The sequence below is a fragment of the Chenopodium album genome, chromosome 9 (genome assembly GCF_948465745.1).
Source record: "Chenopodium album chromosome 9, dcCheAlbu1.1, whole genome shotgun sequence".
In the NCBI taxonomy this organism is placed as follows: domain Eukaryota; kingdom Viridiplantae; phylum Streptophyta; class Magnoliopsida; order Caryophyllales; family Amaranthaceae; genus Chenopodium; species Chenopodium album.
Genome location: NC_137842.1, coordinates 65,833,698 through 65,859,775, shown reverse-complemented (window position 1 = coordinate 65,859,775; position 26,078 = coordinate 65,833,698). Strand labels below are relative to the sequence as shown.

Genomic DNA, 26,078 nt, shown 5'->3' with positions numbered 1-26,078 from the left:
AACAGCACCGACGAACCTCCAAATCCCACACACCGCCAAATCCGCCAATACCCTCGACCAACCCGATAAACAAATCTACCCACGAACCACCCCCACAAACCTGCAAATCCACCCACAAGCCACCAAATCCGACCAAGAATCAAGCAAACCACTCACGAATAACCAGATCTAAAACCCACTAGTGACATGGATTAGAGTTTGAAGAGAGATGAGAGATGCAGAAGATGAATTGTGAGATGAAGGAGGAGAGAGAAAGCTGAAATGAGAGATGGAGGAGGAGAGAGAAAGATAATTAATTTAGATTAAGGTTATAATGTTGTGTAATTATGTGTGATATTATGTGCTAATAATTTTTAAATGAGGGTATTTTAGTCATTTTGACAGAAAAAAGTTACTAAAATAAGAAAGAAATAAGTTTGTTGCAAATAATAGTTAGCACCCCTTTTTGGTAAATGTTGCAAATAACTGTTAACGGAGGTAGTATTTATGGTTTATTTGTTACAAAAAGAATGTAACTTATCATAGAGATTGTAGCTTAAATCATGTATCTTAAAAATTTATGATGTGGCAACCCAAAGCTACGTGTACATTAGTACATGTAGCTAGCCATTGTGGATGCTCTTATTATTTAGACTCTTACTAGACTTTCTCTACTTTAACACATTATCCCAAAACTTACTCCAGATCCACCTATTTCTATATCTATTTCTTTTATAAAAATCATCAATTCAGGCCTTATAATTGAATATGAAACATAGTCAAAAGATACTAGAGATGGTAATAACATTATTAATTTACATCTTATCGGTCTTGTGTTCAAGCTTTATGATAAACATTTTAATTGCCATTATTATTATTTTTGACAACACATTTTTATTTCCATTATGAGTATTGTTTATAATACTTGATGGATGATGTCGCACAAAAAGGTGATGTTGCGTGTAAGGGGTGTCACGTGATACATATTTTATTTTAGGAATGCTTTAGTATGTAATAACTAGTGTGTGACCCGAGCTTTGCTCCAGATAATACTTTGAGTTATTTTTTTATGTATATATTAATGTGGGTAATAAGAATACAATGATAACAATAATTTATGTTGGAATTTTTGGGTTTTTATTCTACATTATAAGACATGTATCATGTATGTATTTATACATAAATGTAGATTAATAGAACATGATTTAATTCTAGCTAAGATGATAATACATGGGGCTTCCATTCAATGAAGTTTGGGATTCAAATATCTTTATATGTATTTAACGAGGTGGCATGATGCTAAAGGTTGTTAAATGATGATGTGGTGTCATATTGGTGTAAGGATACACGTGGCACATATACACAAATTTATAAACGCCTTTTAATAGATAGTATAGATTTTAAAGTGATAAATATAACATTCCTAAATTAATGTAAGATGGGTTAATATCGTAGAGAATCAAATGAGATTATTGATTAATTATAAAATGTGTTGATTATATCTATCTATTACAAATATGATTTAAATTAAATAAGACTAAGTTTTGTGTACAACGGATGTATATTAATTTTATTGTATAACATTTTATAGTAACTTTAACCACTTAAAAGGTAGCTTTTAATTTGTCGTTGGTTTGAATTTTATTTTAATGTGTAATTTCTTATAGATACGTGATTACATAATATAAAGACTAATATGATTAATCTAATATATTATAAAATAAAATTTATTAATTGAAAAGATATTTTCCTATACACATAGGTAAGACATTTTCAAATTTTTCCAAACTAAATCAATTTATCATCTTTAAACAAGATTTATGATTTTGTAATCTATCTGCTAGCCATTAGGAATGGATATCCCATTAATCCCAATATATTTCTATTATACTCTCAAAACACATATTACAACTAAGCATTTAGAAATGTTAGTTGTTATACAATCTAAGCAAGCACAAGAAAAACATCATAGCTGCTCTGATGTTCTGATCCTAAGTCAAAACTCATAAGCACTACGGAGTACTTATTACAAGAAATCACTAAAGCATATGAACTCATCTTCTTCTTCATGACCATCAAATCACAAATGCACAATCATGCTTATGGGCACGCAGATGAAATTGTTGACACACTAATCGATCACCATCGTGTCCCTGCACCAAGAAGAAAAGAATATTAAATCAATTTGAAAATGTACAGAAGTTGATTGTTATAGGAATAATCATTACTAATTAGTTAGGGAAATGAAGTAGTTAATAAATTACCTCCTCGAATTCTCCTTCGTTGTTGTAATCGAGTTCCAAGGAGCTTGTTTTTGGTTGATAATAGCTTTGCAGAAACAATAGTCATGTCTAACCTTTCTGCTGGGACCTCATTCGAGCAGGAAAGTGCTATTTCGAGTATAGAAGTCAGGGCCTCCAACAACAAGTTGCTACCCGTGGAGTCTATGTCTTCAAGAAGGACATTATCCAGGATCTCGACGACATCTCCGGCCAAAGCTTCTCTGACGAAGCCATGTAAGGTTAGCCCCCCTTTAAACATGTCATCAATAGGCCTCTTTCCTGTAATCATTTCTAATAATAGAATCCCAAAGCTGTAGACATCGCCACTAGTGGACACTTCATTTCCCACACCATACTCTGCATGTATAGTGCCTCCAAAGTTATAATGAAAATAATTAACATGTAACTTATATGCTAAAAACATGTTATACAAATAAGTAAAATATAATAAATATAGAATATATATAGTTTTGAATACAGCTAGGGATAGGAGCATTAGTTGGTTACCTGGAGGAGCGTAACCAATAGTACCTCTAACTCCAATAGAGCTAGACTGATCGGGATTAGAGTCATCATTGATGCCTTTCGAGAGGAACTTAGCAAGGCCAAAGTCACCGACATGAGCTACCATTTCATCATCAAGGAGAACATTGCTTGGCTTGAGGTCACAGTGAACTATGGAGGCACCACAATGGTTATGAAGATAATCCAAAGAAAATGCAACATCAACTGCAATATCAAGTCTTTGGCGAAGACTCAAGTGTCTTGAGCTACTATATTCTTCCTCAGCCGCAATGATTGAATTTGGAGGATGTAACCAATCATCCAAACTTCCATTGGCCATGTACTCATAAACTAACGCTTTGAAATCTCTGCCTTGATAATCCACACTTGAGCAAGCTGTTACAACTTTGAGAAGATTCCGGTGTCTGATGTTACGAAGAACTCCACATTCAGCTATGAAACTCTTGAAAGCACCGTGATTTTCAAGCTTAAAAACCTTGATGGCTACTGTTGATTGAAGCTCTTCAAGCACTCCCTTGTATACAGCACCAAAAGTACCACTGCCAATCAAATTGTCCAAAGAAAACCCATTTGTGGCTTTAAGAAGCATTTGGTAAGACAAATTTGGAAAAATTTCCGAATCATCAGAAGCCGTTGGTTTCTTAGTCCTCTTTTTTTGCCAGAAAATATATAATAACACAAGAAAAATAAGTATCAATACAACTCCTAGAAACACTGAAAGAATTGCAATTGTCAATACTTTTTTCCGGTGCTTCAATCTTCTTTTCTGGTTGTTGATGCTATAGTTGCAAAGAGGCAACTTTAACGCTGGTATGCCTCCGCAAAGCTTGTTGTTTCCCCTTACGTAAACTCCGCTTGCATTATTGAAGACTCCATCAATAGGTACTTCACCTTCAAGGTTATTGTTTGACAAATCAAGGCTGTGTAACTTGAGTCTCTGTAAAAATTGTGGGATTTTGCCGGAAAAATTGTTATATGACAAATTTAACTCAACTAGACTCTTCAATGCCAATGAATCAGGAATGGTGCCTTGGAAATAGTTTCCTCCCATGTATAGGTACTCTAACGACATGCAACTGCCAATAGAGCTTGGTATTTGGCCTGATAGCATGTTACGAGAAACATCAAGCCAGCCAAGATTCTTCAGTTGCCCAACTTCTACAGGGAGTGACCCAGTTAGATGGTTCCCTGATATGTTGAGTCCAACGGACAAGGAAGAGAGGCTAAAAATTTCAGGGGGTATACTACCGCTAAGAAAGTTATTATCAAGATATAATCCTATTAATGATCCACAATTTCCAAGAGTTGATGGTATTTTGCCTTTGAGATGATTATTGAATAAGGCAACACGAGACAACTTGGTTAAATTTCCTATTGAGGGTGGAATGACTCCGGATAATTGGTTACCAAATAGGTGTAAATCAGTGAGCTTTTGGAGCTTCCCTATCCCAGGGGGAACGGCCCCAGAAAGTGTGTTACTATTAACATCAAAAAGTTGCAAATCTGATAAGTTTTCTATGCAATATGGAATTTTTCCTGTTAAGTAATTGTGGCTCATAAGTATCATATTAAGTGATGAAAAATTGCATACTAGCTTAGGGAAAACTCCTTTGAAATTATTTAGACTTATCTCAAACAGTTGTAAACCGGTGGCATTGGCCAAGGAAGTAAAAAACATCAAATCTCTCGCATGGTCTGACCCGAGGAAGTTTTCGGCAATGACAAAGCGAGTAAGCTTTACTAACTTGTTTAGAGGAGGAACTTGTCCTCGAAGATTGTTGGTATTCAACTGGAGTGAATTTAGGTAAGAGGAATTGGATATTGAAGTAGGAATGTGTCCAGTGAACCGATTTGCGGATATTGAAAACCACTGCAAATGCGGCAGACTGTTTCCTAAATTTGAAGGAAGTTCTCCTTCCAAGTCATTCACTCCTAGATCTAGTTGTATTAATGAAGAGAGATTAAAAATTGAAGGTGGTACTACCCCAGACAACTTATTGCCGCCTAAATTCAGACTGGTGAGATTATTAAGGTTGCCTATACTAGCTGAGATACTTCCGACCAAGTTGTTTTGAGTCATGTAGAGCTCAGCAAGAGATGATAAATTTCCCAAAGATGAAGGAATGTTCCCTGTCAAGTCGTTCTTTTCTAACTGAAGAAGCTGCAAACGAGACAAGGAACCAAGCATCGGTGGGATGTCTCCTACCAACATGTTATTATAAAGGACCAAATAAACAAGGCTATAACAACTTGATATATTTGATGGAATTTCCCCTCCAATGGAATTATTAGTTAGTACTATCATTTGCAACCTATGCAAACGACCAATTTCTGGCGGAATTGTACCGCCGAAACTATTGTTTTGAAGATGCAGCTTCCTAAGGAAGGTCAAGTTTCCGAGATGCGGAGAGAGTGTACCTGTTAATTTGGAGGAACGCAGGTCAAGTGATGTTACTCTCTGGTGGTGCTTATGACCACAAGTAACACCATACCACTCACAAAAGTGGAGGGTGTCATTCCATGAACTCGTGACGCCGAGAGGGTCACCACGAATTTGGGCTTTGATTTGAAGCAATGCTAGCCTGTCTGTTTCGTTACTCCCGGTGGCTATCGACAAGGGGAGACAACAAAAGAGAATAGTAACAGAAATGATAGTGTAAAATAAGAAGGATGAAGGTGACAAGCTTAACATTTTGTAGAAAAAACTATATTTCAACCACTGTGTGTATGAAGAGTGAGGGATAATGCTAAATATTAAAAGGTTGGAGAACTCTGAAATTTCGATGTTCTTATTGTTGAAGTTATAGGGATGTGCATGCTGCATGCATTTATAGTTGAGGAATAAAATATAGGAGTACTTGGAATAAAAATACGTAGATAGACCTTCCTTTGAAATTTCGATGTTCTTATTATTAAATAAACTAGTGTGGCTAATGAACGTGATATGCAAGTCATGTTTAGCCATGTCTAAGTAACCCTATCAATTGGTAACATAATAACATTAATAAGAGAAAATATGTAAAATAAAATAAAATTTAAAGATATATAAAGGTACACGCATTATTCTTAAATATTTATAATTAAATAATATTAACATTAATAATGATAAATAATTAAACAAATATTTTAGGAATTATAATTGTCCCTACACAGTTCATAAAATATACTCCCTTCGTTCTACAATGATGTTCCTGTTTGGAATCTTTGACTTTTTTAAGAAAGAGAGAATCTTCTATATTTCTCTTAATCTATAAGAGCAAATATAGTCATGTGAGATCTAATTTGATTCGTCTTGGTGAGTAGATTATTAATATCTAACTTTATAATTTTTGCTAGTGTAAGATTAAAGATATTTGCGGTCAAAGGTGAGTTAAATTTTGCATCGATTTACGAAATCGGAACATCATTATGAAACGGAGGGAGTAATGTAAACAAAAATTTTAAGATAAGTGTTTTTTTTTTTTTTTTTTTTTGGGAAAGTATGTGTTGTCTATAAATTGCATTAAAAGATAATACAGAGTAGAAAATACTCCGTAGTCATTAGTGGGGATACATGCAGATTAGAGACATCGTACATTGAGAAGGTATAATCTGGGAAAGGTGACAAAACTACCAAGTATTCCTCATTGAGTCATTGGTATGGTATGGTATGGGTAATGGACTTATCTTTTTCTCAATTCTACCGTGTCGCACAGGTTGGGACAAGAGCACAGGTGGACAGTTGGTGTGCTGTAAGTCTCTAATATAATTACTCCCTAAGGTGCTACGAGTAGTCGTCTTACGAAGTACTACGTACAACATATTTCACAAATAAGATATGGAAAAATAAATTAAGAAAAAAAGGACCCCTCTTAAGTCTTGATACTTAATGTGCAAATTGCAGAAAGAGATAAAATGTACTCCTATACCCAGCCCCTACTTCGGGCCTTTATACAAAGACTTGGAATGGTGAGGCTAGGGACGACTTAACTATTAAATGCAGAGACAAGACGCTATTGATTGAACTTGATAATTGTCCTTTGCTATTCATTTTTAGAACTGGACTTGACTTGCATTAATGGTTAGAGACTTAGAGATCATACCACCAAATTTAACCCCTAAAGTAGTATGCGGTCCGGACATTGGAACGGATTTTTATGAAATATAAAATGAAATATATTATGATCGATTAGGTATGTTATGCAATATGCATTAATGTTAAAAATAATTTTAACATTAAGATGTTTATTCCCAGCCTTGGTGTGTCCAATTTCTCTGACCCAACACATGATCCGGTCCATAAAACACCATTGTGCGACCCACCTAACCGGCTAACCCTAACCCAGCTCACACGGTAGACACCAGTTCATTTTACAGTGTTTATAACCCAAGTCTAAACCAAATAATTGTTTGACACTTTGACTGTTTTTGGACTTTAATTTGTAACTTCTTTTTGGCCTGACTAATATAACCTATTTTTTGGGCTTGTATGAGCTGAAAAATTAGATTTTTGCCATCTGTATTTCATGTTCGTTTTCGATTTTAAGGTTTTTCAAATTCAAAAACCAAAATCAAACCGCAGACTGTAATTTTTTATCAACTGGATTACATTACAACTTTATACAAGGTATACTCTCGTATGATGTGTCTTAAGTAAATAAAATTTTGCCAATTAAAATCAATACCATTTAACCAAATCTTAACAATTAGTTTTTTATTATTAAGCTATTATCGGATCTCAAATTAACTTGTACCAAATAAACTCAAATCAATTTGATTAAAATTAAGATGAAAAAGTAAAAGGAAAAAAATGTCGGAAAAGTTACTAATGAAACGCCTTCATTGAATATAGAACGGCGTTATCAGCGAAACTTTCCGTTCAAAAAAGAATTGATATAGGCCTCCCATGAATCAGCTAAGCACTGAAAATTGAACCTTAATTCAATCTTCGGCTTACCTGGGATTATGAAGGCACCCAATCTTTCTTCAAAATCAAAAAAACCCAGAAAATTTGACAAAATAAATACAGAATAATGAAAAATAATTTAATTCGGCGATTTCCAATTGGAATGAGAAAGTATTTATAAAGCTGCAGGAATTAATTTACAACAAAGAACCCTAGAATTGATAGTTTCTTGGATTTTTATGTTGGGCCTGAAACCTACTTTGTTTGGGCTTTGTTATCTTTAAAAGCTAGCCCATTTCAATTTGATTTTTTTTTTGACAGGCTATTAATACGTAGTAGTTAGTTTAATCAATAATTCAAGTCGGGTATTCATGTTTGACATGGGTACATGAATAACCTCAATTAATATTCATGTTTAATCAATAATACATGAATCAAGTCTAAGAATCCGGCTCGACTATTTTGTGAAAATTTTTGGAGCTTTTGAAAGTTGTGTTTAATCGTTCTCAATCTTCTTACCCATTTCTTAGTGTTAAAGGAATGACATAAGTAATTAAAGTAAAATGAAGTTTTGCCTTACTTTCAAATTTCAATCATCAATCTTGGTCTCATACTCTCATGCTAAAATAGATGGTAACATTGTAGCCCATCATTAATCTCATTTAGTGCCATTAGAAGTTACGTGTGTACTCTTGTGGTGTTATCATTGACCTAGATTGAAGTGATTCCATATTTGCTAATGCCTAATGGACTGTTTGTCCCATAATTCATGCACAATTAGAAGATAAAAAAAAGTCTCCTCGACCTTTTATTTTATTTTATTTTAATTCAATAAAATTTGGGTGAAAAGAATGAAGCATCAATGTTGATCCAAAATTGAGAAAAAAAAAATCCCATTCAAAACTAAATTTTTAATTTTGGAAGGAAAAACAAAAAAAAAAAAAAAAAAAAAAAAAAAAAAAAAAAAAAAAAAAAAAAAAAACTCTTAAATAATAAAAAAAAACTTAGAAATTTCTATAAAATTTATAAATCTAAATAATTTTTTGGAATTCAAATTTATAAACATGACCTATGGAGTATTGAAGTTCATTGGTTGGTTGCACATTATTTATAAAAACTTTCTATAAACTAATCCAATTTCTTGATCCACAATTGACAAATTAGGGAGAAGAGAGAATGAATAGCTTTTTTATTATTCATCCATAGGTAGAGTATTTATACAAAACTAAGAATATAAGATAGGAAACAATCTTCCTAAAAGATATACTTTAATAATATCATAACATATAATAAACCTAAATATATTATTCTCAATCAATACGGAAAATATATCACACATATATTTTCCGATATTATCTCTTAACACCCTCCCGCAATCGTAACGGCAGTAACACGAACGTTGCGATTGGAAATTCTTCAAATTTGTTGAAGCCGAGATGCACACTCTTGTGATGTTGGCATCAAATTTTTATTTCTTCTTTTTCAACGATAAGAACGTTCATCTTTTCGAACTCATCAGTCATCAATCAAACAGGAACGTCATTCTTTTCGATATAATAAGAACAATCTTCCTAAAAGATATACTTTAATAATATCTTAACCACACTCAAATTTCTTATTGGTCTTTCAGAGTAAACCACACTCAAATTCAAAGAAGCAAAATTATGCTCGAATCAACTCACAAACCTCGTCTCACGGCACGAGGAGAACCAAATATATCTTGTCTCACGACACAAGAGAGCCGATTTTTTTTTTCTTTTAAATATTGCGTCAAGCATAACGCTATTTAATTTCTTCATCTCCAAAGATGTGTTATAGTGGAGGAAGTCCACTCACATACTCCCACAAAAAAAAAATTCTCCCCAAAAAAAATTCACATACACATATGATTAACGTGTACCAACCCAAAAAAAAAAAAAAATTTAAGAGTATTAATATTGCATAGGGGAAGCAAAATTTTGAATCCCACCGGTGGGTTTAACTTTCTAACCCACCGGCAGGGGGAAAATTTTTGTGAGCGATCCCAAGATTTAACCTGCTCTTCATCGATAGGTAGAGTATTTATACAAAACCTAAGAATATAAGATAGGAAACAATCTTCCTAAAAGATAACTTTAATAATATCTTAACATATAATAAACCTAAATATATTATTCTCCTAATAAGATCAATACGGAAAATATATCACACATATATTTTCCGATATTAATATATTTTCCGATTATCTCTAACAACAATCCACTAGAATCCTAATGGGAGTAGTGGTAACCGAATTCGTTTACTAGTGCCTTAACCCTTTATAAATTGTACAATACTCAAAATTTCATTATTCATCAAAAATCAATGGGTAACAAAATAACAAGTTTCATCAAAAATTGGCTTAAACCCCAACAAAAACTCACCTCATCAAACCAAAACCCTTCACCACAAACCTTACCAGACGATGTATTATCCTTAATCCTAGGCAAACTCGACATCATAAGCCTATGTCGTTGCACAGCCGCCTCGAAGCCGGAATTCTCTACCATCCTACACCATCTACGCACCCTCTCCACCCCTTTACCCCCTTCTTTTTACCTCCCTGAAAGGGCAACCCTATGGTACGGTAAAGTCATCTTATTTTTACTCCAAAAGTCCCTTTTTTGTTTGATAAAAGTAACCAAGTATTTGCCTTTGCCATTATTTATGTACATGGTATTATCCCATTTATGTGCATGGTATTGTTTATTTACATTTTCCTTATATTGTTGGACTTACCTGCCAAGAATTTCTCCGTCTGGCCGACGGTTTATTAACAAGCTTAAAGGGCTCGAGTTCGTTGAACTCGAGCTTCCACCCCCCTTGTCGTCGTCTGATTACCTTACAAACCCTAACCTTTGGTTTAGGTGGGATAGCGGGTTAAAGGCCGAAGGAAAGAGTCATTTTCTTTTTGTAATAGGTGACAAACACGACGAAAATATTAACAATGAGAGGTTATTTTGTCCTAAGGAAGAGTTTTTTCGAAAGTTTGGGATGGCTATTCGTCACACAACGTATCACTTGTTTACGGGTATTTTGTTACAATCGAATGGACTGTTCGAGTTTGTACTAAGTAATTTATTTAAGGACAAAATTAAGTGGTTTTTGAAGGACAAGGATGATTTGGAACACTATGAAAAGATGCATTATGTGAGCAAAGATGCAGGGAAAAACGGGAGAATGTGGGGTGTACCGGAGGGTGAAGACTCGACGAAAAACACGAATGTGGTAGGAATGGTTTGCTATGTTCCTACAACAATTACGGTAACAAATCACTCTAGTATGAAGAATTGTAACCATGATTATTCAGTTGATATAAAAAATGTTTGGCTTTTGTTCATGGCGTATGATGATGGTAATGGTACGACCGAGGAACTTATAAAGGATTGTGTTAGTGAATTTGGAAAAGATGTTGATGATGCTAGGAAGGAGCTTGGAGAAGCCGTGATGAAAATATTAGCGGATGATAATCGACGTAATTGGGATGATTAATTCCAAGTTTTGGTTACCATATAATTAGAGTATGTTACTACTACTTATTATACAATGTAATTTGGTTAATTTGGGAACATGTTAATTATATGTTACGGAATTTTAGTTTGATTACAAGTTTTAATTACGAAGTATATAAGCTAAAGTACTAGCCAAGTAAATTGGAATTAGTATTCTTCACATTCTTGTATAAATGTTGTGAATTTTAGATTACTTATATACTGATCTATTAATTGATTATGTGTAGGATTACTAGTATACTTGTATACAAGTACACGCAAGGTACTTATGTATTGTTTAGGTTCATTTGTTATGTGATCGAATGGTAAAAAGGCCAGCACCAAGCATATATAGTCCGACTACAAGGCAGCTAGCATCATATAGATATAAGGCGTCAATGTGCTTAGGACTAGAGTAGGCATACCGTAGTGACAATCACCCTTACCCGAACTTCTTAATTAAACACAAAGGCAAGGCTACAAATACTAACAATGACCTAAGGCAAGGCTACAAATGCTAACAATGACCGTGACGCGGTACAATTTTATAAAACTAATCCCTAAGGTCATTGTCTTAAGGCAAATTGTCAAAAAAAAAAAAAAAAAAAAAAAAAAAAAGAGTTTTTACTCCTATCGTTGATGACCTTAGGGCTTAATTTTTTTGATGACCTTTTTGATGACATTGACTTGCTTTTCCCCCAAATATTAATGAATAATTTTAATCAACAAGTATCTTTTCAATTCAACATATTGAAAAAATAGGAAAAAATTAGAAAATAACACCCAAAAATTGTCACGGTTTTGATAATAACGCCACCAAAAAAAAACTTAGATTATAACACCACCAAAAAACCAAAAATTTTGATTTCACCACCACTTAACTTTTTCATCCAAAAAACCGTTAGTGGGTCCCACATTGTACACGTGTCAATTATGCATTGGATTAAAATAAATAAAAAACAAAAAAAAAAAGAAAATTAAAAAAAAAAGGAAAACCCTTAAAATACCCAGCCACCATCAGCGTCGTCGTTCCTACCACCGTTCTCCAACCCAACCTCCACCGCCGTCACCCAATCCCAACCGACCACCCTCGACCCACAAAACCAGCCAGCCGACCACCCTTGACTGTCGAAATCAGCCCAAATGTACCCACGAAAGAACCCGAACCCCGATTTGGTTCAAGGTGAGGGTGAGAGGAGTAGGGCGGTTAGTGGGTTCGGGTATGGGTAGGTCGGGGTTTCGTCGGTTTGGCGACGACTTTTATTGGGTTGTAGAGGAGTACGGTGGCTGCGCTGGTTAGGGTTGGATTTGGGTGGTTTGGCGATGGATTTAGGTCGGGGAGATGATGATGGGGGCTAGGCTGGTTTGGGTTGGGGTCTGGGTGGTTCGGCGACATTGGGGAGACGATGATGGGGGCTGGGCTGGTTTGGGTTGGGGTCTAGGTGGTTCGACGACGTCTGGGAGACAGTGATAGGGGCTGTGTTGGGTGCCGGCCATGGTTGGGTCGAGTTAACGGCGGTAGAAACCGGCGCCGGTGGTGGTGGCTGGGTTAGGATTATAGGGTTTTTATATTTTTTATTTTTGATTTTTTTAAATTTTTTATCCAATAGTTGATAAACACGTGTACTATGTGGGACCCACTTAACGTTTTTTTTTTAATGGCAAAGTTTAGTGGTGGTGAAACCAAATTTTTGGTTTTTTTGTGGTGTTATAATAAAAACTTTTTTTTTGGTGGTGTTATTATCAAAATCGTGATAATTTTTTGGTGTTATTTTCTAATTTTTCCAAAAAATAATGTGTAATGAAATACCAAGTTCATGAAAAATATTTAAATTTTACCGCTTTATTTTCATGGTTAAATCGAACTAATAAAAATGTAAGAGTTTGATATTTTCTTTTCATTCTGAATTCCGATTTCAATATTTGTATCAAATGTCCTCTTAGGGCCTGTTCACTTCATCTTAATTTCACTTCACTTCAATTCAGCTCCAATAAGTTCAGTTCAGCACATAATTTCCTTCTCTCATAAAATATTAATTTCAGCTCAGTTTAGTTCAGTAAATGTGAACATGTCCTTAGTCATGAATAAACTTGTATTGTGTTCGAGCTAATAATATGGAAAATCAAAACAAGAGTTAAATGCTAAATTGCTAATAATAATAATAATAATAATAATAATAATCTATAAGACTATAACTAATACTAAAGTAGCAACCGCTGACATCATTATTCATTTATCCACATTATATACGTGTCAGCTTCTCATATAATTTTTTCCCACCAAAACTTTTTTTTTTCTCTTTTACATTTTTATATGGAAAAAACTAATTATTGACACAAAATAATTTAATACAAAATACTATACAAATAACTACTCTTCACAACTTTTTTTTTAAACGGTTTTACAATTTTTTTTAATAAACCTTTTAACAACTATTTACCCAATGAAATATTAATTTATGTTTTTTTTAATGGAGTATTGTTTTATATAGCTCTTTTTTTTTTTCATTATATCCGTGCATCGCACGAGATCTAATCTAGTAATAATAATAAAGCTATGTTTAGGTCTCACATCTCCAACAAAATCCAAATGTGAGAATTTTATTAAGCACGTGCATTTAAACATCATAACACGTGGAATTAAACTAGAAACATCCCTCAAGTAATAACCAATTAAATTTTGACAGTTGGCATTCTTTCTTTACTTGCAAAATTAAAATACTAAATAAATAATAAAAATTAAAAATAAAAATAAAATATAGAGAGCATAAATTTGGTAATCTGGTATGGTATAGGCCGGTGAAAATTGAGGCCGAAATAAAAGGTAGGCCACAGCATGTGATCTACGTTGTTTGTTTACAACTACAAACTTACATACTCCGTATTACTTCCTACATTTTTACATACAACAGCTTTCTTTTTATGGACAACAACTATATTTTGAGTTTTTCTTCCATTTTCTTCCCTTAGTTATTAAGAAGGCTTTAAATTTCCTCTTTTTTTAGGGTCCATATTTTGACTTTAAGATGCAATTGTGATATGTTTTAGAATATTATCCATGCTATCCCAACATTAAAATAAAAATAAATAAATAAATGAAAATGAATACTCTACAATTGTGAATTAATTAGCTATGTTTTTTTGATGAATACTCTACAACAACTATGTATCAATTACCCAAATAAAAAATAAAGAAAAAAAATGGTGAATATGTTATCTAGAACTAACAATAAATCTTACTAAGCACACTAATAGTAATAGCAGTTGTAGCACCATTTTTCTAGTTAAAAATGGCTTAAAAAGAGGAATAACGAATAAAGGTATAATTAAAAAGATAAAATTTTGACTTGCTTCCCAAGTATATGTTTCTGTTTGAAAAACTATATAAGTACAACAAACAAAGCTGTATGCGTGACTTCACAACTTAAAGCTATCTAACATTATTCAAAGCACTTTATTTTTTTCGAATTACTGTATTGTTTTCTCTTGTTTCATGCAGGACAAATATATATCTACTCGAGCAAAAATAATACTCCAAAAGCAGGCCAGGTTAGCTCATTTTCATTTCACTTAAGATTTATTATTGTTTTAACTTTTATTTATAAAATAAAATCTCATTATTGATTGCATCTACATGCATGATTTTATTGAATCCGTGTAGTATTGTATGTGTATATGTTATGAAAACAAACTACTTGTATAAGGAAAATTTGTAACGCGTCTAGATTGAGAATAAGAAATAAAGAACTATTACAACTTTACAACTATCGATACTTTGTATACTCGTGAATATACTTGAATTGTGACATACATGCATTGCCTAGAATTAAAATATAAATGCATGCATTTATTTTCCTTTTATTACAAGCTTAATTAATTAGCTAGAATAGTTAGAACTTAGAAGGTAAAAAAGATGCATCTCCATTCATCCAATCAATCTATACCATGTTTATAAAAAACATTATTTGAAATGAAAAAACAAAGGAAAATAAATCATACATGTTTTGGTGAATTAAATTATGTCTTGCTAGTTGCCTCAATTCTTCTTAACGAAGATACAAGATTTATGGTCCCATAATACAAGTTCTGAGTTCTGAAGGTCATAAATTCATCATGTTGGATTCACGTGACGAAGTTGGTTGAAAACTAGAGTAATAGTTAGATGCATTATAATAAACTAATTTTTTTTTAATTTTTTTTTCTAGCTCGATTGAGTCATAGGATCAGAGCAATACAATCGATCATATAAACGAAGGTGGTGGAATTGAACATTTGAACTTGTGACTTATTATACGCATGCAATAGTTTCATTTTATATTTTTATTTTTATATAAGTACTTTAAAAATGTAAAACTAATTACAGAATCTATTACATAATTGGCAAAATTACATATCGATTGATATAGACATACATGTAATTAATCAATCATATATGCTTAAATTTGTACATAGTAGGAGTATCATTTTTGGAACTGAATAATGTTTCTTAAAAATATAAGAGCAAGCGTTAAGTTCACCATGATTGTTTTGTCATGTATGGCAACTTTGTCGAGCAAGTTGCTCATTATTACATAATTGTCGACCAACTTTGTAGCACAAAATACGTAGCTTTTAGTAATATCGTCATAGTTGTGTCAATGCTAGGAAATTATCTGTTTGTTACTGCGAAATTGCGTAGCACTCCGTTGTACAAAAGTTACTTTTGCCTTCCTACTAAGAAATTGCTCAATTTAATTAGCTATGTCACTACTTTACTAGTGAGTATATTGGAAGAATACCAAAAGAAAATCATGCTTGTAAGATATTGGCTGCTATTTTTTAATCAATGAAAATATGTCTACATCTGTTGTATGCAACTATACAAGTATTAACGGAGTAGTAAGGTTAGCCAGAATACGTTTTAACTTATATGAAACGGGGTAAGAAACACGAGAAATTACTTCACCTTATTGAGACACGGGGATAAATAACATTTTCCGTCTTATAGCATAAGATTGTTTTAGGGCGATGATGTATACGATTTTCATCCTTGTATGATATGCGCGTTAAAAAACAAGGAAAGAGAGAGAAAAAGGAAGAGAAGACATTGCTTCCCGCGTTTTCCATCTCTGTTATTATACTTAGTAACCACATTTCCTAACCCTCTTTCTTGTTCCTCATGCGTGCAAGCCATTCTCTAATATCTCTCTTCATTTCTTGGTCATTAACGGTTTCAATTCTCTCCAAGCATCTTCAATCTTCTTTATTTCTCTCTCTTCAATTTTCTGTCGTTTTGCTTTCTCTTAAACCTAACCATCCACTTTCAAAACTCTCTTGATAAAAATCTTAACAAAAATCTGGTTTATTTGTCTCTTTCTTCTTCATTTCAGCTGTTTATAAGTCGAACAAAAATCTTAAATTTTCTGAAATTCATAAATTTTTCCATCTGGGTTTTGTTCTTCAGTTTAGAATCTGAACTGGGTTTGGATTTTTTTTCTCAAATTTTTCATATAAATCATAAAAAAACACACTACATTTCTGGGTTCTGCTCTGTTTCGTCGAATGTTTATGGTTTATGAATAGGTAGGGAATAGGATTCTGAATGTTTGTAGACAAATTTAAGAGAAGATATTGCTATAATTTGGGTTTTGATATTCGGGTTTTGATTGCAGTGTAAATTTGGGACTTGAAATCTGAAGTAATGGGAGGACATATGAGCAAGAAAGCGGCCGAAACGACAGCAGAAATCAACAACCTGCAGTACACAACAGAGCTAACATCTTATGAAGCAGCCTGTAAAACTGACAGAGATTTGCAGTCCTTTGACACAAACCTTCATGCTAGAACCAATCATGTGATCAATTCTTTAGCAGTAGGTGTTGAAGTCCGGTCGCTTTCGTTCACTTCGATGAAGGAAGTCACTGAATGCTTATTGGAGATGAACCAAGAAGTTGTGAAGGTTATCTTAGAGTGCAAGCAAGATATATGGAAAACACCAGAATTATTTGAGCTTGTTGAAGAATACTTTGAGAATAGTTTGCAAACCCTTGATTTCTGTGCTGCATTGGAGAAATGCCTTAAAAGGGTTAAAGATAGTCAGTTGCTTATAATGGTGGCTATGCAACAGTTTGAGGATGAAGGCAGTGCAGGGGAAACGAGGTACTCGAAAACTTTGGAGGAGTTGAAGAATTTTAAGGCTGCTGGTGATCCTTTTACTGAGGATTTTTTCCAGATATTTCAGTCTGTTTATAAACAGCAACTCTCAATGCTTGAGAAGTTGCAACTTAGGAAAAATAAGCTGGATAAAAAGTTGAAATCTGTTCATGCTTGGAAGAAGGTTTCTAACATCATATTTGTGACCACTTTCGCCGCAGTTCTGATCTGCTCTGTGGTGGCAGCAGCCACCTTGGCTCCACCAGTTGCAGCGGCTCTAGCTGCTGCAACGGCGATCCCTGTGGGATCTGTAGGGAAGTGGATTGATTCCCTATGGAAGAACTATGAAACTGCACTAAAAGGGCAAAAGGAGGTCATTAGCAGTATGCAGGTAGGGACATATATTGCTATAAAGGACTTGGATAACATTAGGGTGTTGATAGACCGACTAGAAATCGAGCTTGAGTCCCTGTTAAAAACTGCTGATTTCGCAATTTCTGAAGACGCTGTTAAGCTTGGGATTGAAGAAATCAAGAAGAAGATGGTTGTATTTACAAAGAACGTCGAAGATTTAGGTGTGCAAGCTGATGTCTGCAGTAGGGATATCAGAAGAGCTAGGACTGTTGTCCTGCAGAGGATCATCAAACATCCTAACAGCTGAAAAAAGAAAGATTGACTGACTTCAAAATTCTCTCATTGTTATGTTGTTTTTAGACACTTTGAATTTGAAATACATTATTCTGTATCTGTAATTCTTGCAATTGAATTCATTTCATTAGATGTTACAAATCACAGATTTGGATTCCTAATTTGAACATAATATTCATCAAATAAAATTATGTCATAATCTGTAGTAGTTCAAATTTTCTTGTTTGCTTTGTCTGATCCATTTCATCTTTGTTTTCTGTATAGTTTTCTGATAGCTCCTCTTATCTACTATAATTTGTTAACTTACTTACTAGCCTTACTACCCACATCCCTCTTAGACATGGTCCAGATGAAACTAGGCCAATGATTTGTCGATGTTGACACAAAATACTAGATGAATCAGTTTTTTTTTTTTTTTTCTTTTTTTTTTTTTTTGGGGGTATTGAGAGAGTCATAAAAGACAATGATGTAAATAAGAATTAATCGCAAAAGCAACAAAATTCTTGAGAATACCTTCTGAGTCATTATTGACAAACCTAGCTAGTATCCATATACATATGTATAACTATAAAATAATCTTGACATTCCCCGTACACATGTCCAAATGAGAGTAGGACAACAATGTAGTGAAATGATTTCTGATATTGACATAAGATTAGCATAACGAAAAAATCCATTGCAAATCATTATTTAGTGACATAGGGTTAGCCATATAATTATGATCTAAACAAGATCTAATGATTTTCATAAAATTACATTATCCTACCAACATATTGGAGTATTGGACACTGGTAAACGCAGCACAGTTTCTGAGTCAAACAATTAGTAGACATATTTACTAAGGACTACAATTAGCTGGCTAAAATATCATATAGTATTATAAAGGAACCGGCCAATATTCAAAGATCAAAAGAAAGGATCTAAGGACTCCTGCAGTAGTCCTGCTTTATGGACCACTGAAAAGATAATTAAAAAAAAATACCTTCTTTTGACACAAGAAATAGTCATAAAGGCCAATCTAAATTCCATGAAGTAGAACATGGTCCAAGACTTCAAGTCATCATTGACAATAATGGTTTAAGTATAGGGGGAGTCATAAACTCATAATAGCATTATGCACACAAGGTTCGATCCCAATAATTTTTGGTTCCAACCCCAGGACTTTAATCAAGTAAATAATACTCCGTATTATAGGCTTACAACACATGTTACCTAAACTCTTCATCGGTATTATAACACAAATATATTGCATTTAGGCTTACAAAAACACAAAAGTCTCATAAATGACTATCAAACACTTAGACACATATTCTTGTTTGACGCATCTAGTCAAGTTTACAATTGTTACTTTGAATATCATAGAAAATAATGTGGCATAATATAGTAAACATATTTTTGTCAAGCAAGAGACTAATTATTAGTCATTTTAGAAGCTTTATTACGTGAAGAGTTAAACAATAAACATGTTGCGGGGCAAATCAGCTTTGAGAGATATAATAGGTTAAGAGTTGCTTTCTTGAGAACGGTTGCCTAACCATGTGCTTCCTACACCATCCTACCTTTCTAAAAAAAAAAATGATGTTGATTTTTTTTTTTTTTTTAATTATTATTATTATTTTTAGGGTCTTAGGGAAGGGTGAAGCTGTTTCAAAGATAAATCAAATTGCATCAGAGAAAATATGGTAAAATCTAAAAATCCAATTGTTGCAATAATTAAAAAAAACTAAGGAAGAATTGATCTAAAGGGCTTTAGTTCAAATTCAAACTAGCTACAAATTATGGAGGCTTTAATAAACAAAAGTATATCAGGAGTAGTTGTGAAGAGTCTGATATGATTTTGTGTCCTAGAGTTTTTGAAGTGAAGGATGAAACTAATCCAATCTTGTCGTCTTTTTCTTATATTTTTCACATACGTATTACATAAGAGCATTTTGAGGCTTTTTCTGGCTATATATGAGATCATTTTTCGAAGAAAAAAATCTTAAGAATTGATGATTTTGTGGTTTTGTACTGTCTATCTTTGGGATAGGGTTATCATAACCTAGCCGATTTTATCCCCCACTAGTTTTCGTATGTATTTGAGTATCCTACAATCTGAAACTGGTATTTGAGACGGATAACAGTCTACAAGATTAACAAACAAAACAGAGATTAATCAAAATGAAAGCATAAAAATATCATTAGTAGGGTATTATCAACTAAATCTCATTTCTAAAACAGGCCGAGTTAAGAATGACATAGGCAAACATAACTGCAACTAGAGGACTCTAGATTAATAAATAGTTATATAAAGTATAATTTATTATGGTTCTTGATCTGTGTCTATTGTGGCTAAGTAGTAGAAGTTATCTTAAAGGACAAACTATGTGTTCAGGCTGAGGCAATGTCAAATTATGCTGCAAGTAGAAGCAAATGATGTCACGGAGTCGTCAGAAACGATTACTAGAAGCTACTAGTTGCAATGTCAACAAACCATTATCAAATAAACACTATATGAACCTACAGGGTTTAGCTATTTTTCTAATTTCGAATTCATCAAATCCAAGGTGTCATTTTAGCAACATCTCCAAGCCGACATTTTTTTGATATAGCAGCAGCAGTAAGCCAGGAACAAATTGTTAAACTAACATCTCAAGAAAAATTAAGCAAGAGCTATTTTATCTAAAATGAGAAAACTTGCCAAACACAGGAGTGTGACAAATATAATAAAAACGATCACATACTTAGAATGTAAATAAGCAAGATGCAAGAATTGCCTTAAAGTAATGAGCAGATAGATTGACAAAGGTCTGTTCCAAATGATATACCGAGGAAAAAATGTAATTACAATGTTAAATATCATGAAAGTCACAATAATTGGCATAAAGATGTTACTAAGGCACTAATCAAGTGCCTGCCTGACATTATTCTGCTTAAGCCATCGGGTTGGAAAGCAAAATATAGGTGAAGGCCGGTAGTTAAACTTTGTAGCAAATGCTAAATAAAGGCATACTAGAAGTACGTAAATCTTAAACCAGACGAAAGAGGAAAAAGTGAGAAATGTACAGATGCTTGTTAAAGTCAAGGCAGCAACAACATTCACCAGGGATTTCGTCATGCAGAGTTCTTTTTCTGTTCCTTCATTAGGGAAATGGCCTTTGGAGTAAAATTCGGAAAGCAGCTTGTCCTTGAGACAGAATGTGTCCATCAACCAAGTGCCCAGCTCCTCCTCAGAATCAGGAATGTTGCTGATAGAGAGACGTCGAATGTGGATATGAACTTCAGATGGATTTATTCCGAAAACATTGTCCAAGAAGAAAGGGCACCGAGGCTTGTACCCGATAGTAACATCATAGACTGCAATACAAATGGATTCTCAGGTAAAGTTGTAAAGAAGCAATAACGTTAAAATCCATAGAAAATTAGAAAGTGCAAAACAGTGCAAACCTGCATCAAGAGAGTTCCTCAATTCTTCCATGCAGGCAAAGAATCCCTTCGTTTTTGGAAGCAGAACATTTGTAAGAATAGGCAACCCATGATCAGCTGCATACTTTTGACTTCGAATGCTCTTCTGTTCACTGCATCAGAACACATCATGGATAAACTTGGTAAATTATTAGATAATAATCATTCAAAGTGTCATAGAGAATCTTAAAATTCCTAAATTCTGCAAGACCCTTCAGCAATATTCACTTAACAGAGCTAATTATGTTACTAAAAATAACTTATGTCAACTGAAATCCTGCTTCTTCTTGCCCCACCCACCCAGAGGTTAAATCCTGGGCAAGGCATTATTAATCAAAAACATTGTGAAGTTCAGTCATTAGGTATCAGGCCTCAATCAGTTGAGCCCTACAAAGGGCAATATCTAAGGACTAAAAAATTCTAGCATTTTCTTGCATTCATCTATAACAATCTTTCAGAAAAGACTATTTGATGCAGAAACTTCATCAGCTACTGTGTACAAGGGTACACCAAATACGCAATCATCTTATCATCATAGGTAGGAAGAAACAACTAATTTATTCCAAACAACAAAGAATAGAAAACTTGTCCAGATTGGATTAAGCAATTTGAAATATATAATCATCACAGAAGGCATTACGTACGTGAAATCTGTGCCTTCCGGAAAAATAGCAAGCCAAAGGGGATCTTGGGGATCCTTCAGAGTTGAAAGCATCTTATGCATGATTGGTTCATCAATTTCCCACTTTCTATGCACAGGAATGAATTCCAATATCTGAAATGCCCATCCAAATACAGGTAGATTCATTAAGCTGCTCTTAAGAACATACTTGATGTAGCCTAGGCTACCCTTTCTCAATGCCAGATCCCATATGTACATCCAGTCAACCTCAGTTCTGTGGTTGGCAAGTAACAAAATACGCTCCTTGTCAGGAACAGTCACTCCAGAGAAGACTACTTTAGTCTTATTTATCTTTTCAAACAAGAAAGGCCATAAAGCAAGCCAGGAAGCAAACACTACAGAAGTCAATTTCCTGCTGTAGCGTACACTAAATAACCGTACTATAACTGCTGTCACAAAGCCAATATACACCAGCATCATGAAGGCAGTTGAGATTAGCACCAGTAAACATATCACACCCCTTAAAAACCTGAATGGTGTTAATGCGCGGAGCTTCTCATTTTTATCCAAATCAAGAGGTTTTCTTAGTTCCATTTTCTCACAATTACCCACAAGAATTTCTCAATATGGTGTCTTGCAGATAGTGGAAGAAAGGGAAGAAAGTGAAACTGCTATATCTAACCTGATATCCAAGGATCAATCAAGTCTGTCGAACAAAAGTAACAACCATGGGAGATGGGACTGTACCAAGGAGCAGATGAAATATTTTTACTCAAGCTTTCAAATGAACGTGGTAAATACTATCTTCTTTGGTTCATTTCAAGAGTAGATCAATTTATTTTCCCAATTTAGAGGAATGCCTTTGAAGTGAAGAGTGGTTCAAGAAACAGAAGAAGCTATCACAATTCACAAGTAGATTGGCAACGATGAATAATTTCCTGGAATAAATCAACAAATGGTCAACTGGATACATAGCTATATAAGTTCCGTTCAGTATTACCAGAAATTGAATTAAGTTGCTCCTCTCAGAAAAAAGGTAGCAATAAGGCAAAGCAAGACCAAAAATAAAAATACAAAGTAGCAAAAGAATGAGCAAGAGCATGAAAAACAGATAATACAAAGGATTAAGGACTGTATTTTTTAAAATTCAATGAGAAATAGCCTTAAGCCAAGTCGATTACACATGGTATATAGTACTACAGCATCAAATGCTATGAATTATGTTCTTAAAGAAAAATTGTTATAAGAACTCATACTATTATATATAGGCCGAAGACAAACCTACATTGGCTCCAAACATGATTCATACACAACATTGGCTTCAAATCCAAGCTTCTGCTATATAAACTAGAAAAATTATTCTTAAAACCTTAAGCTGTACAATGCCAAACTAATTAAAATGAATTCAAATCATCATTATTAAAACCTTAAACTATACAATGTCAAACTAATTAAAATGAATTCAAATCATCAATGAACATTCTTAATGGCTTTCATAGTTTCATCAGCCTTTCGTGTTCGTATCCTCTATGATACTAATATTGTATATCGATTATCGAAACAAACATTGAATCCTCCTCAGAGAAACAGGCATTTGCTTATAATACCAACACTCTAAAAATGGTTGGTTTAAGGGTAATTACCAATTCTTACACTATACAGTAAAAATGATCACATTCTTCAAAATCACCAGTAAGAATGGTTAATTACCCTCTAAAGAAGTGGCATTCGCTTACAAATTCAACACTGCATGATACTATGACCCAATTCCTTTTATTATATCAAGATCAACATAATACATTTTGACCCAAATAAATATACTTGTAAATTTAGCAAAGATTTAGCAATGTGATAAAAAAATTTACTTTTTAACTCTAAAATTAGCAGTTTCCTTAACACATAATAACATTTTCCTAATCTGGGTTGTTCCGATGTCACCAACAAATTTCAGAATTCACCAAATTATTGACAAATAAACACATAAAAACAGAGAAAATAGTATAAAATCCAATAAAAACAAAAATTACATAAAACCCATGAAAATTGGATAACAAAAAAACCCAAATTACCAAAAAAGACCATGAATTTAACCTGCGATTGCTTCAAAATGGTGAGTTTCTGAGGCAGGAAGAGTGAGTGGGCTGGAAAAAAAAGGGGAAAATAAAAAAAGATGTGGACATAAAATGTGGAAAATACTGTGATAAAAGTAAAGTTGATTACCGTATATTTAGGGAAATTGATAAATTAGTTCTATAAAAATTGAGAAAAAATAATTATATGGAAGAGGAAAATGGTGGGCTTGGGAAATAAGGACAAAAAAACTATGGCTGCCCATCAACAGAATGTGATGGAGGAGACATCATTCTGTACAAGAAATGAGAGTGCGGGAAACTGATGGAAGCTCAATACTCTAGATAGAGTGTGGAATTATTTATTTATTGTTTTCGTGGTGTGCGGGATTTCAAGCTTGTCAATGCACAATTTTAATAATACTCGTAATTTTTATTTTTTAATTTTTTTTGTGAAGGTGTAAAAGCCGTAATATTGAAATGAAATAACAAACTTTATCTTTAAATCACAAAATGCAATGGTATAGAATATGTGTGAAATTGTAAATAATACAATATACCAGTAAAATTTTGAATTTTGGTATTGGGATTGATTTGATAAGAAAATAAAGGAGAAAAACACAAATAGAACGTTAATGTAAGATCATAGGAGTATAATCATAACCAAACTAGTTGTGGCCTAGGTGATGCAATGATTTGTTAGAGTGTATTGTCAAATTGAATAGTTTGGGTTCCAAAAAGAAATGCATGCTAAAAATTAGCAAAAAATAGAAAAACAAATAATTAAAATTAAATACTTTATAGAACACAAAATAAAGACATTCCACTACAAGTAAAATCCAAGCAACCACTCAATTGAGATTCATCAACTAACCTACCAATTGTAAATTCTCAAAAGAACTTCAATTTTAATAATTTTGACAATGATAGAGGTCCACATCTACAAAAGGAAACACATAACTCTTGCCAAAAAAAGGTTTGAATAACATTTTTTTTTATTATTTTTAAGGAAATTACTAGGTTAAATCCCGTGCCATGCACGGTCATAATTAAACTTTACAACAAAATTTATAAAGAATGGTGTTAATTCAACAAATTTATCCAAAAAAAATATTTGTAACAAAATAATAGTCTCTAATTAAAAATATTGTGGTCAAAGTTGTGTCTCAACAAATGTGCAAATTCAACCATCAATTAACCTATACTAAAAGTGAACATAAAGTGACACTTGTCACGATGTTATAAAAAAAATTTCCGCTTTTTTTTCTTTCCTTTTTTTTTTTTGGTCAAATTTTAATGACTTCCATTTTATAACCTACCATAATACTTCTTTCCATTTTGACAACATATTTAATCCAATCATACTCAATTTTTTTTATATCTTTTAGTTACAAATATACTAACATAGTTTAAAATTAAGGTATTGACATATATCATCATCCAAGATTATCATAATATTATTAGGACTTTTTGTGAAAAACTACCTTATACAAATTATATTTTGTGAAAAACTACCTTATTAAAAAAATGTTGTAAGAAACTACCTTTTAAACAATAGATGTTATAAGAAACTACCTTATAAAACAATTCATTTGTAAAAAGCTACCTTTTTGTCGAATTATTGCATTAAATAAGAGACATTTAATGACTTATTTTGAATCAATTTTTCTCCTTTTCCACCTAATTTCTTCATAGCTTCCTTATAACCCCTAATTCCCCTTCTCTTTCATTGTTAAATTATGTACATGGTAGCAACTTACAATATTTAGCTTTAAGGTAGTTTCTTACAACATTTTTTTTATAAGGTAGTTTTTCACAAAAAATTATGTATATAAGGTAGTTTTTCATAAAAAGTCCATATTATTATAATATTTTTTCCTCCGACTTAAAATTTACTTTAATTAAAAATAGGAATAATAATTTTGGTAGGATAATTTGAATAAATCTTACAAATATACATAACGTGTATAAAACAAAATCATT

The 26,078-nt window shown here is 33.1% G+C and overlaps 3 protein-coding genes and 1 non-coding gene across 6 annotated transcripts; 1 reads left to right on the top strand and 3 right to left on the bottom strand.

Annotated features, from left to right (window-relative positions):
* Positions 1 to 1,944: 1,944 nt before the first annotated feature.
* Positions 1,945 to 10,199, bottom strand: LOC145557995 (uncharacterized). The gene is made up of 4 exons (XM_081619153.1): positions 10,074 to 10,199; positions 2,769 to 5,604; positions 2,244 to 2,618; positions 1,945 to 2,132 (listed from the first exon to the last, which is right to left on the bottom strand). The coding sequence occupies exons 1-4, from the start codon at positions 10,197 to 10,199 to the stop codon at positions 2,119 to 2,121; spliced, it is 3,351 nt and encodes a 1,116-aa protein (XP_081475279.1). The 3' UTR covers positions 1,945 to 2,118.
* On the bottom strand, positions 7,574 to 7,729 carry LOC145561208 (small nucleolar RNA snoR83). The gene has a single exon (XR_014093768.1). It is a non-coding gene; the product is annotated as a small nucleolar RNA snoR83 (small nucleolar RNA).
* A 4,392-nt stretch (positions 10,200 to 14,591) lies between the features above and the next one.
* Positions 14,592 to 18,201, top strand: LOC145560218 (UPF0496 protein At4g34320-like). Of its 2 annotated transcripts, none has more exons than XM_081621474.1 (2): positions 14,592 to 14,729; positions 16,832 to 18,201. In XM_081621474.1, exon 2 carries the CDS (start codon positions 16,861 to 16,863, stop codon positions 17,971 to 17,973), a length of 1,113 nt encoding a protein of 370 aa, XP_081477600.1. In that variant the 5' UTR covers positions 14,592 to 14,729; positions 16,832 to 16,860; the 3' UTR covers positions 17,974 to 18,201. The 2 variants fall into 2 exon arrangements, with proteins under 2 accessions (XP_081477600.1, XP_081477602.1); XM_081621476.1 differs by lacking the exon at positions 14,592 to 14,729 and adding an exon at positions 16,211 to 16,742.
* Positions 18,202 to 20,704: 2,503 nt separating this feature from the next.
* Positions 20,705 to 24,435, bottom strand: LOC145560217 (putative 1-acyl-sn-glycerol-3-phosphate acyltransferase 5). 2 transcript variants are annotated; one of them, XM_081621473.1, is made up of 4 exons: positions 24,096 to 24,435; positions 22,049 to 22,964; positions 21,387 to 21,517; positions 20,705 to 21,296 (listed from the first exon to the last, which is right to left on the bottom strand). In XM_081621473.1, the coding sequence occupies exons 2-4, from the start codon at positions 22,618 to 22,620 to the stop codon at positions 20,842 to 20,844; spliced, it is 1,158 nt and encodes a 385-aa protein (XP_081477599.1). In that variant the 5' UTR covers positions 22,621 to 22,964; positions 24,096 to 24,435; the 3' UTR covers positions 20,705 to 20,841. The 2 variants fall into 2 exon arrangements, with proteins under 2 accessions (XP_081477599.1, XP_081477598.1); XM_081621472.1 differs by having other exon boundaries at positions 24,118 to 24,435.
* Between the last annotated feature and the right edge of the window lie 1,643 nt (positions 24,436 to 26,078).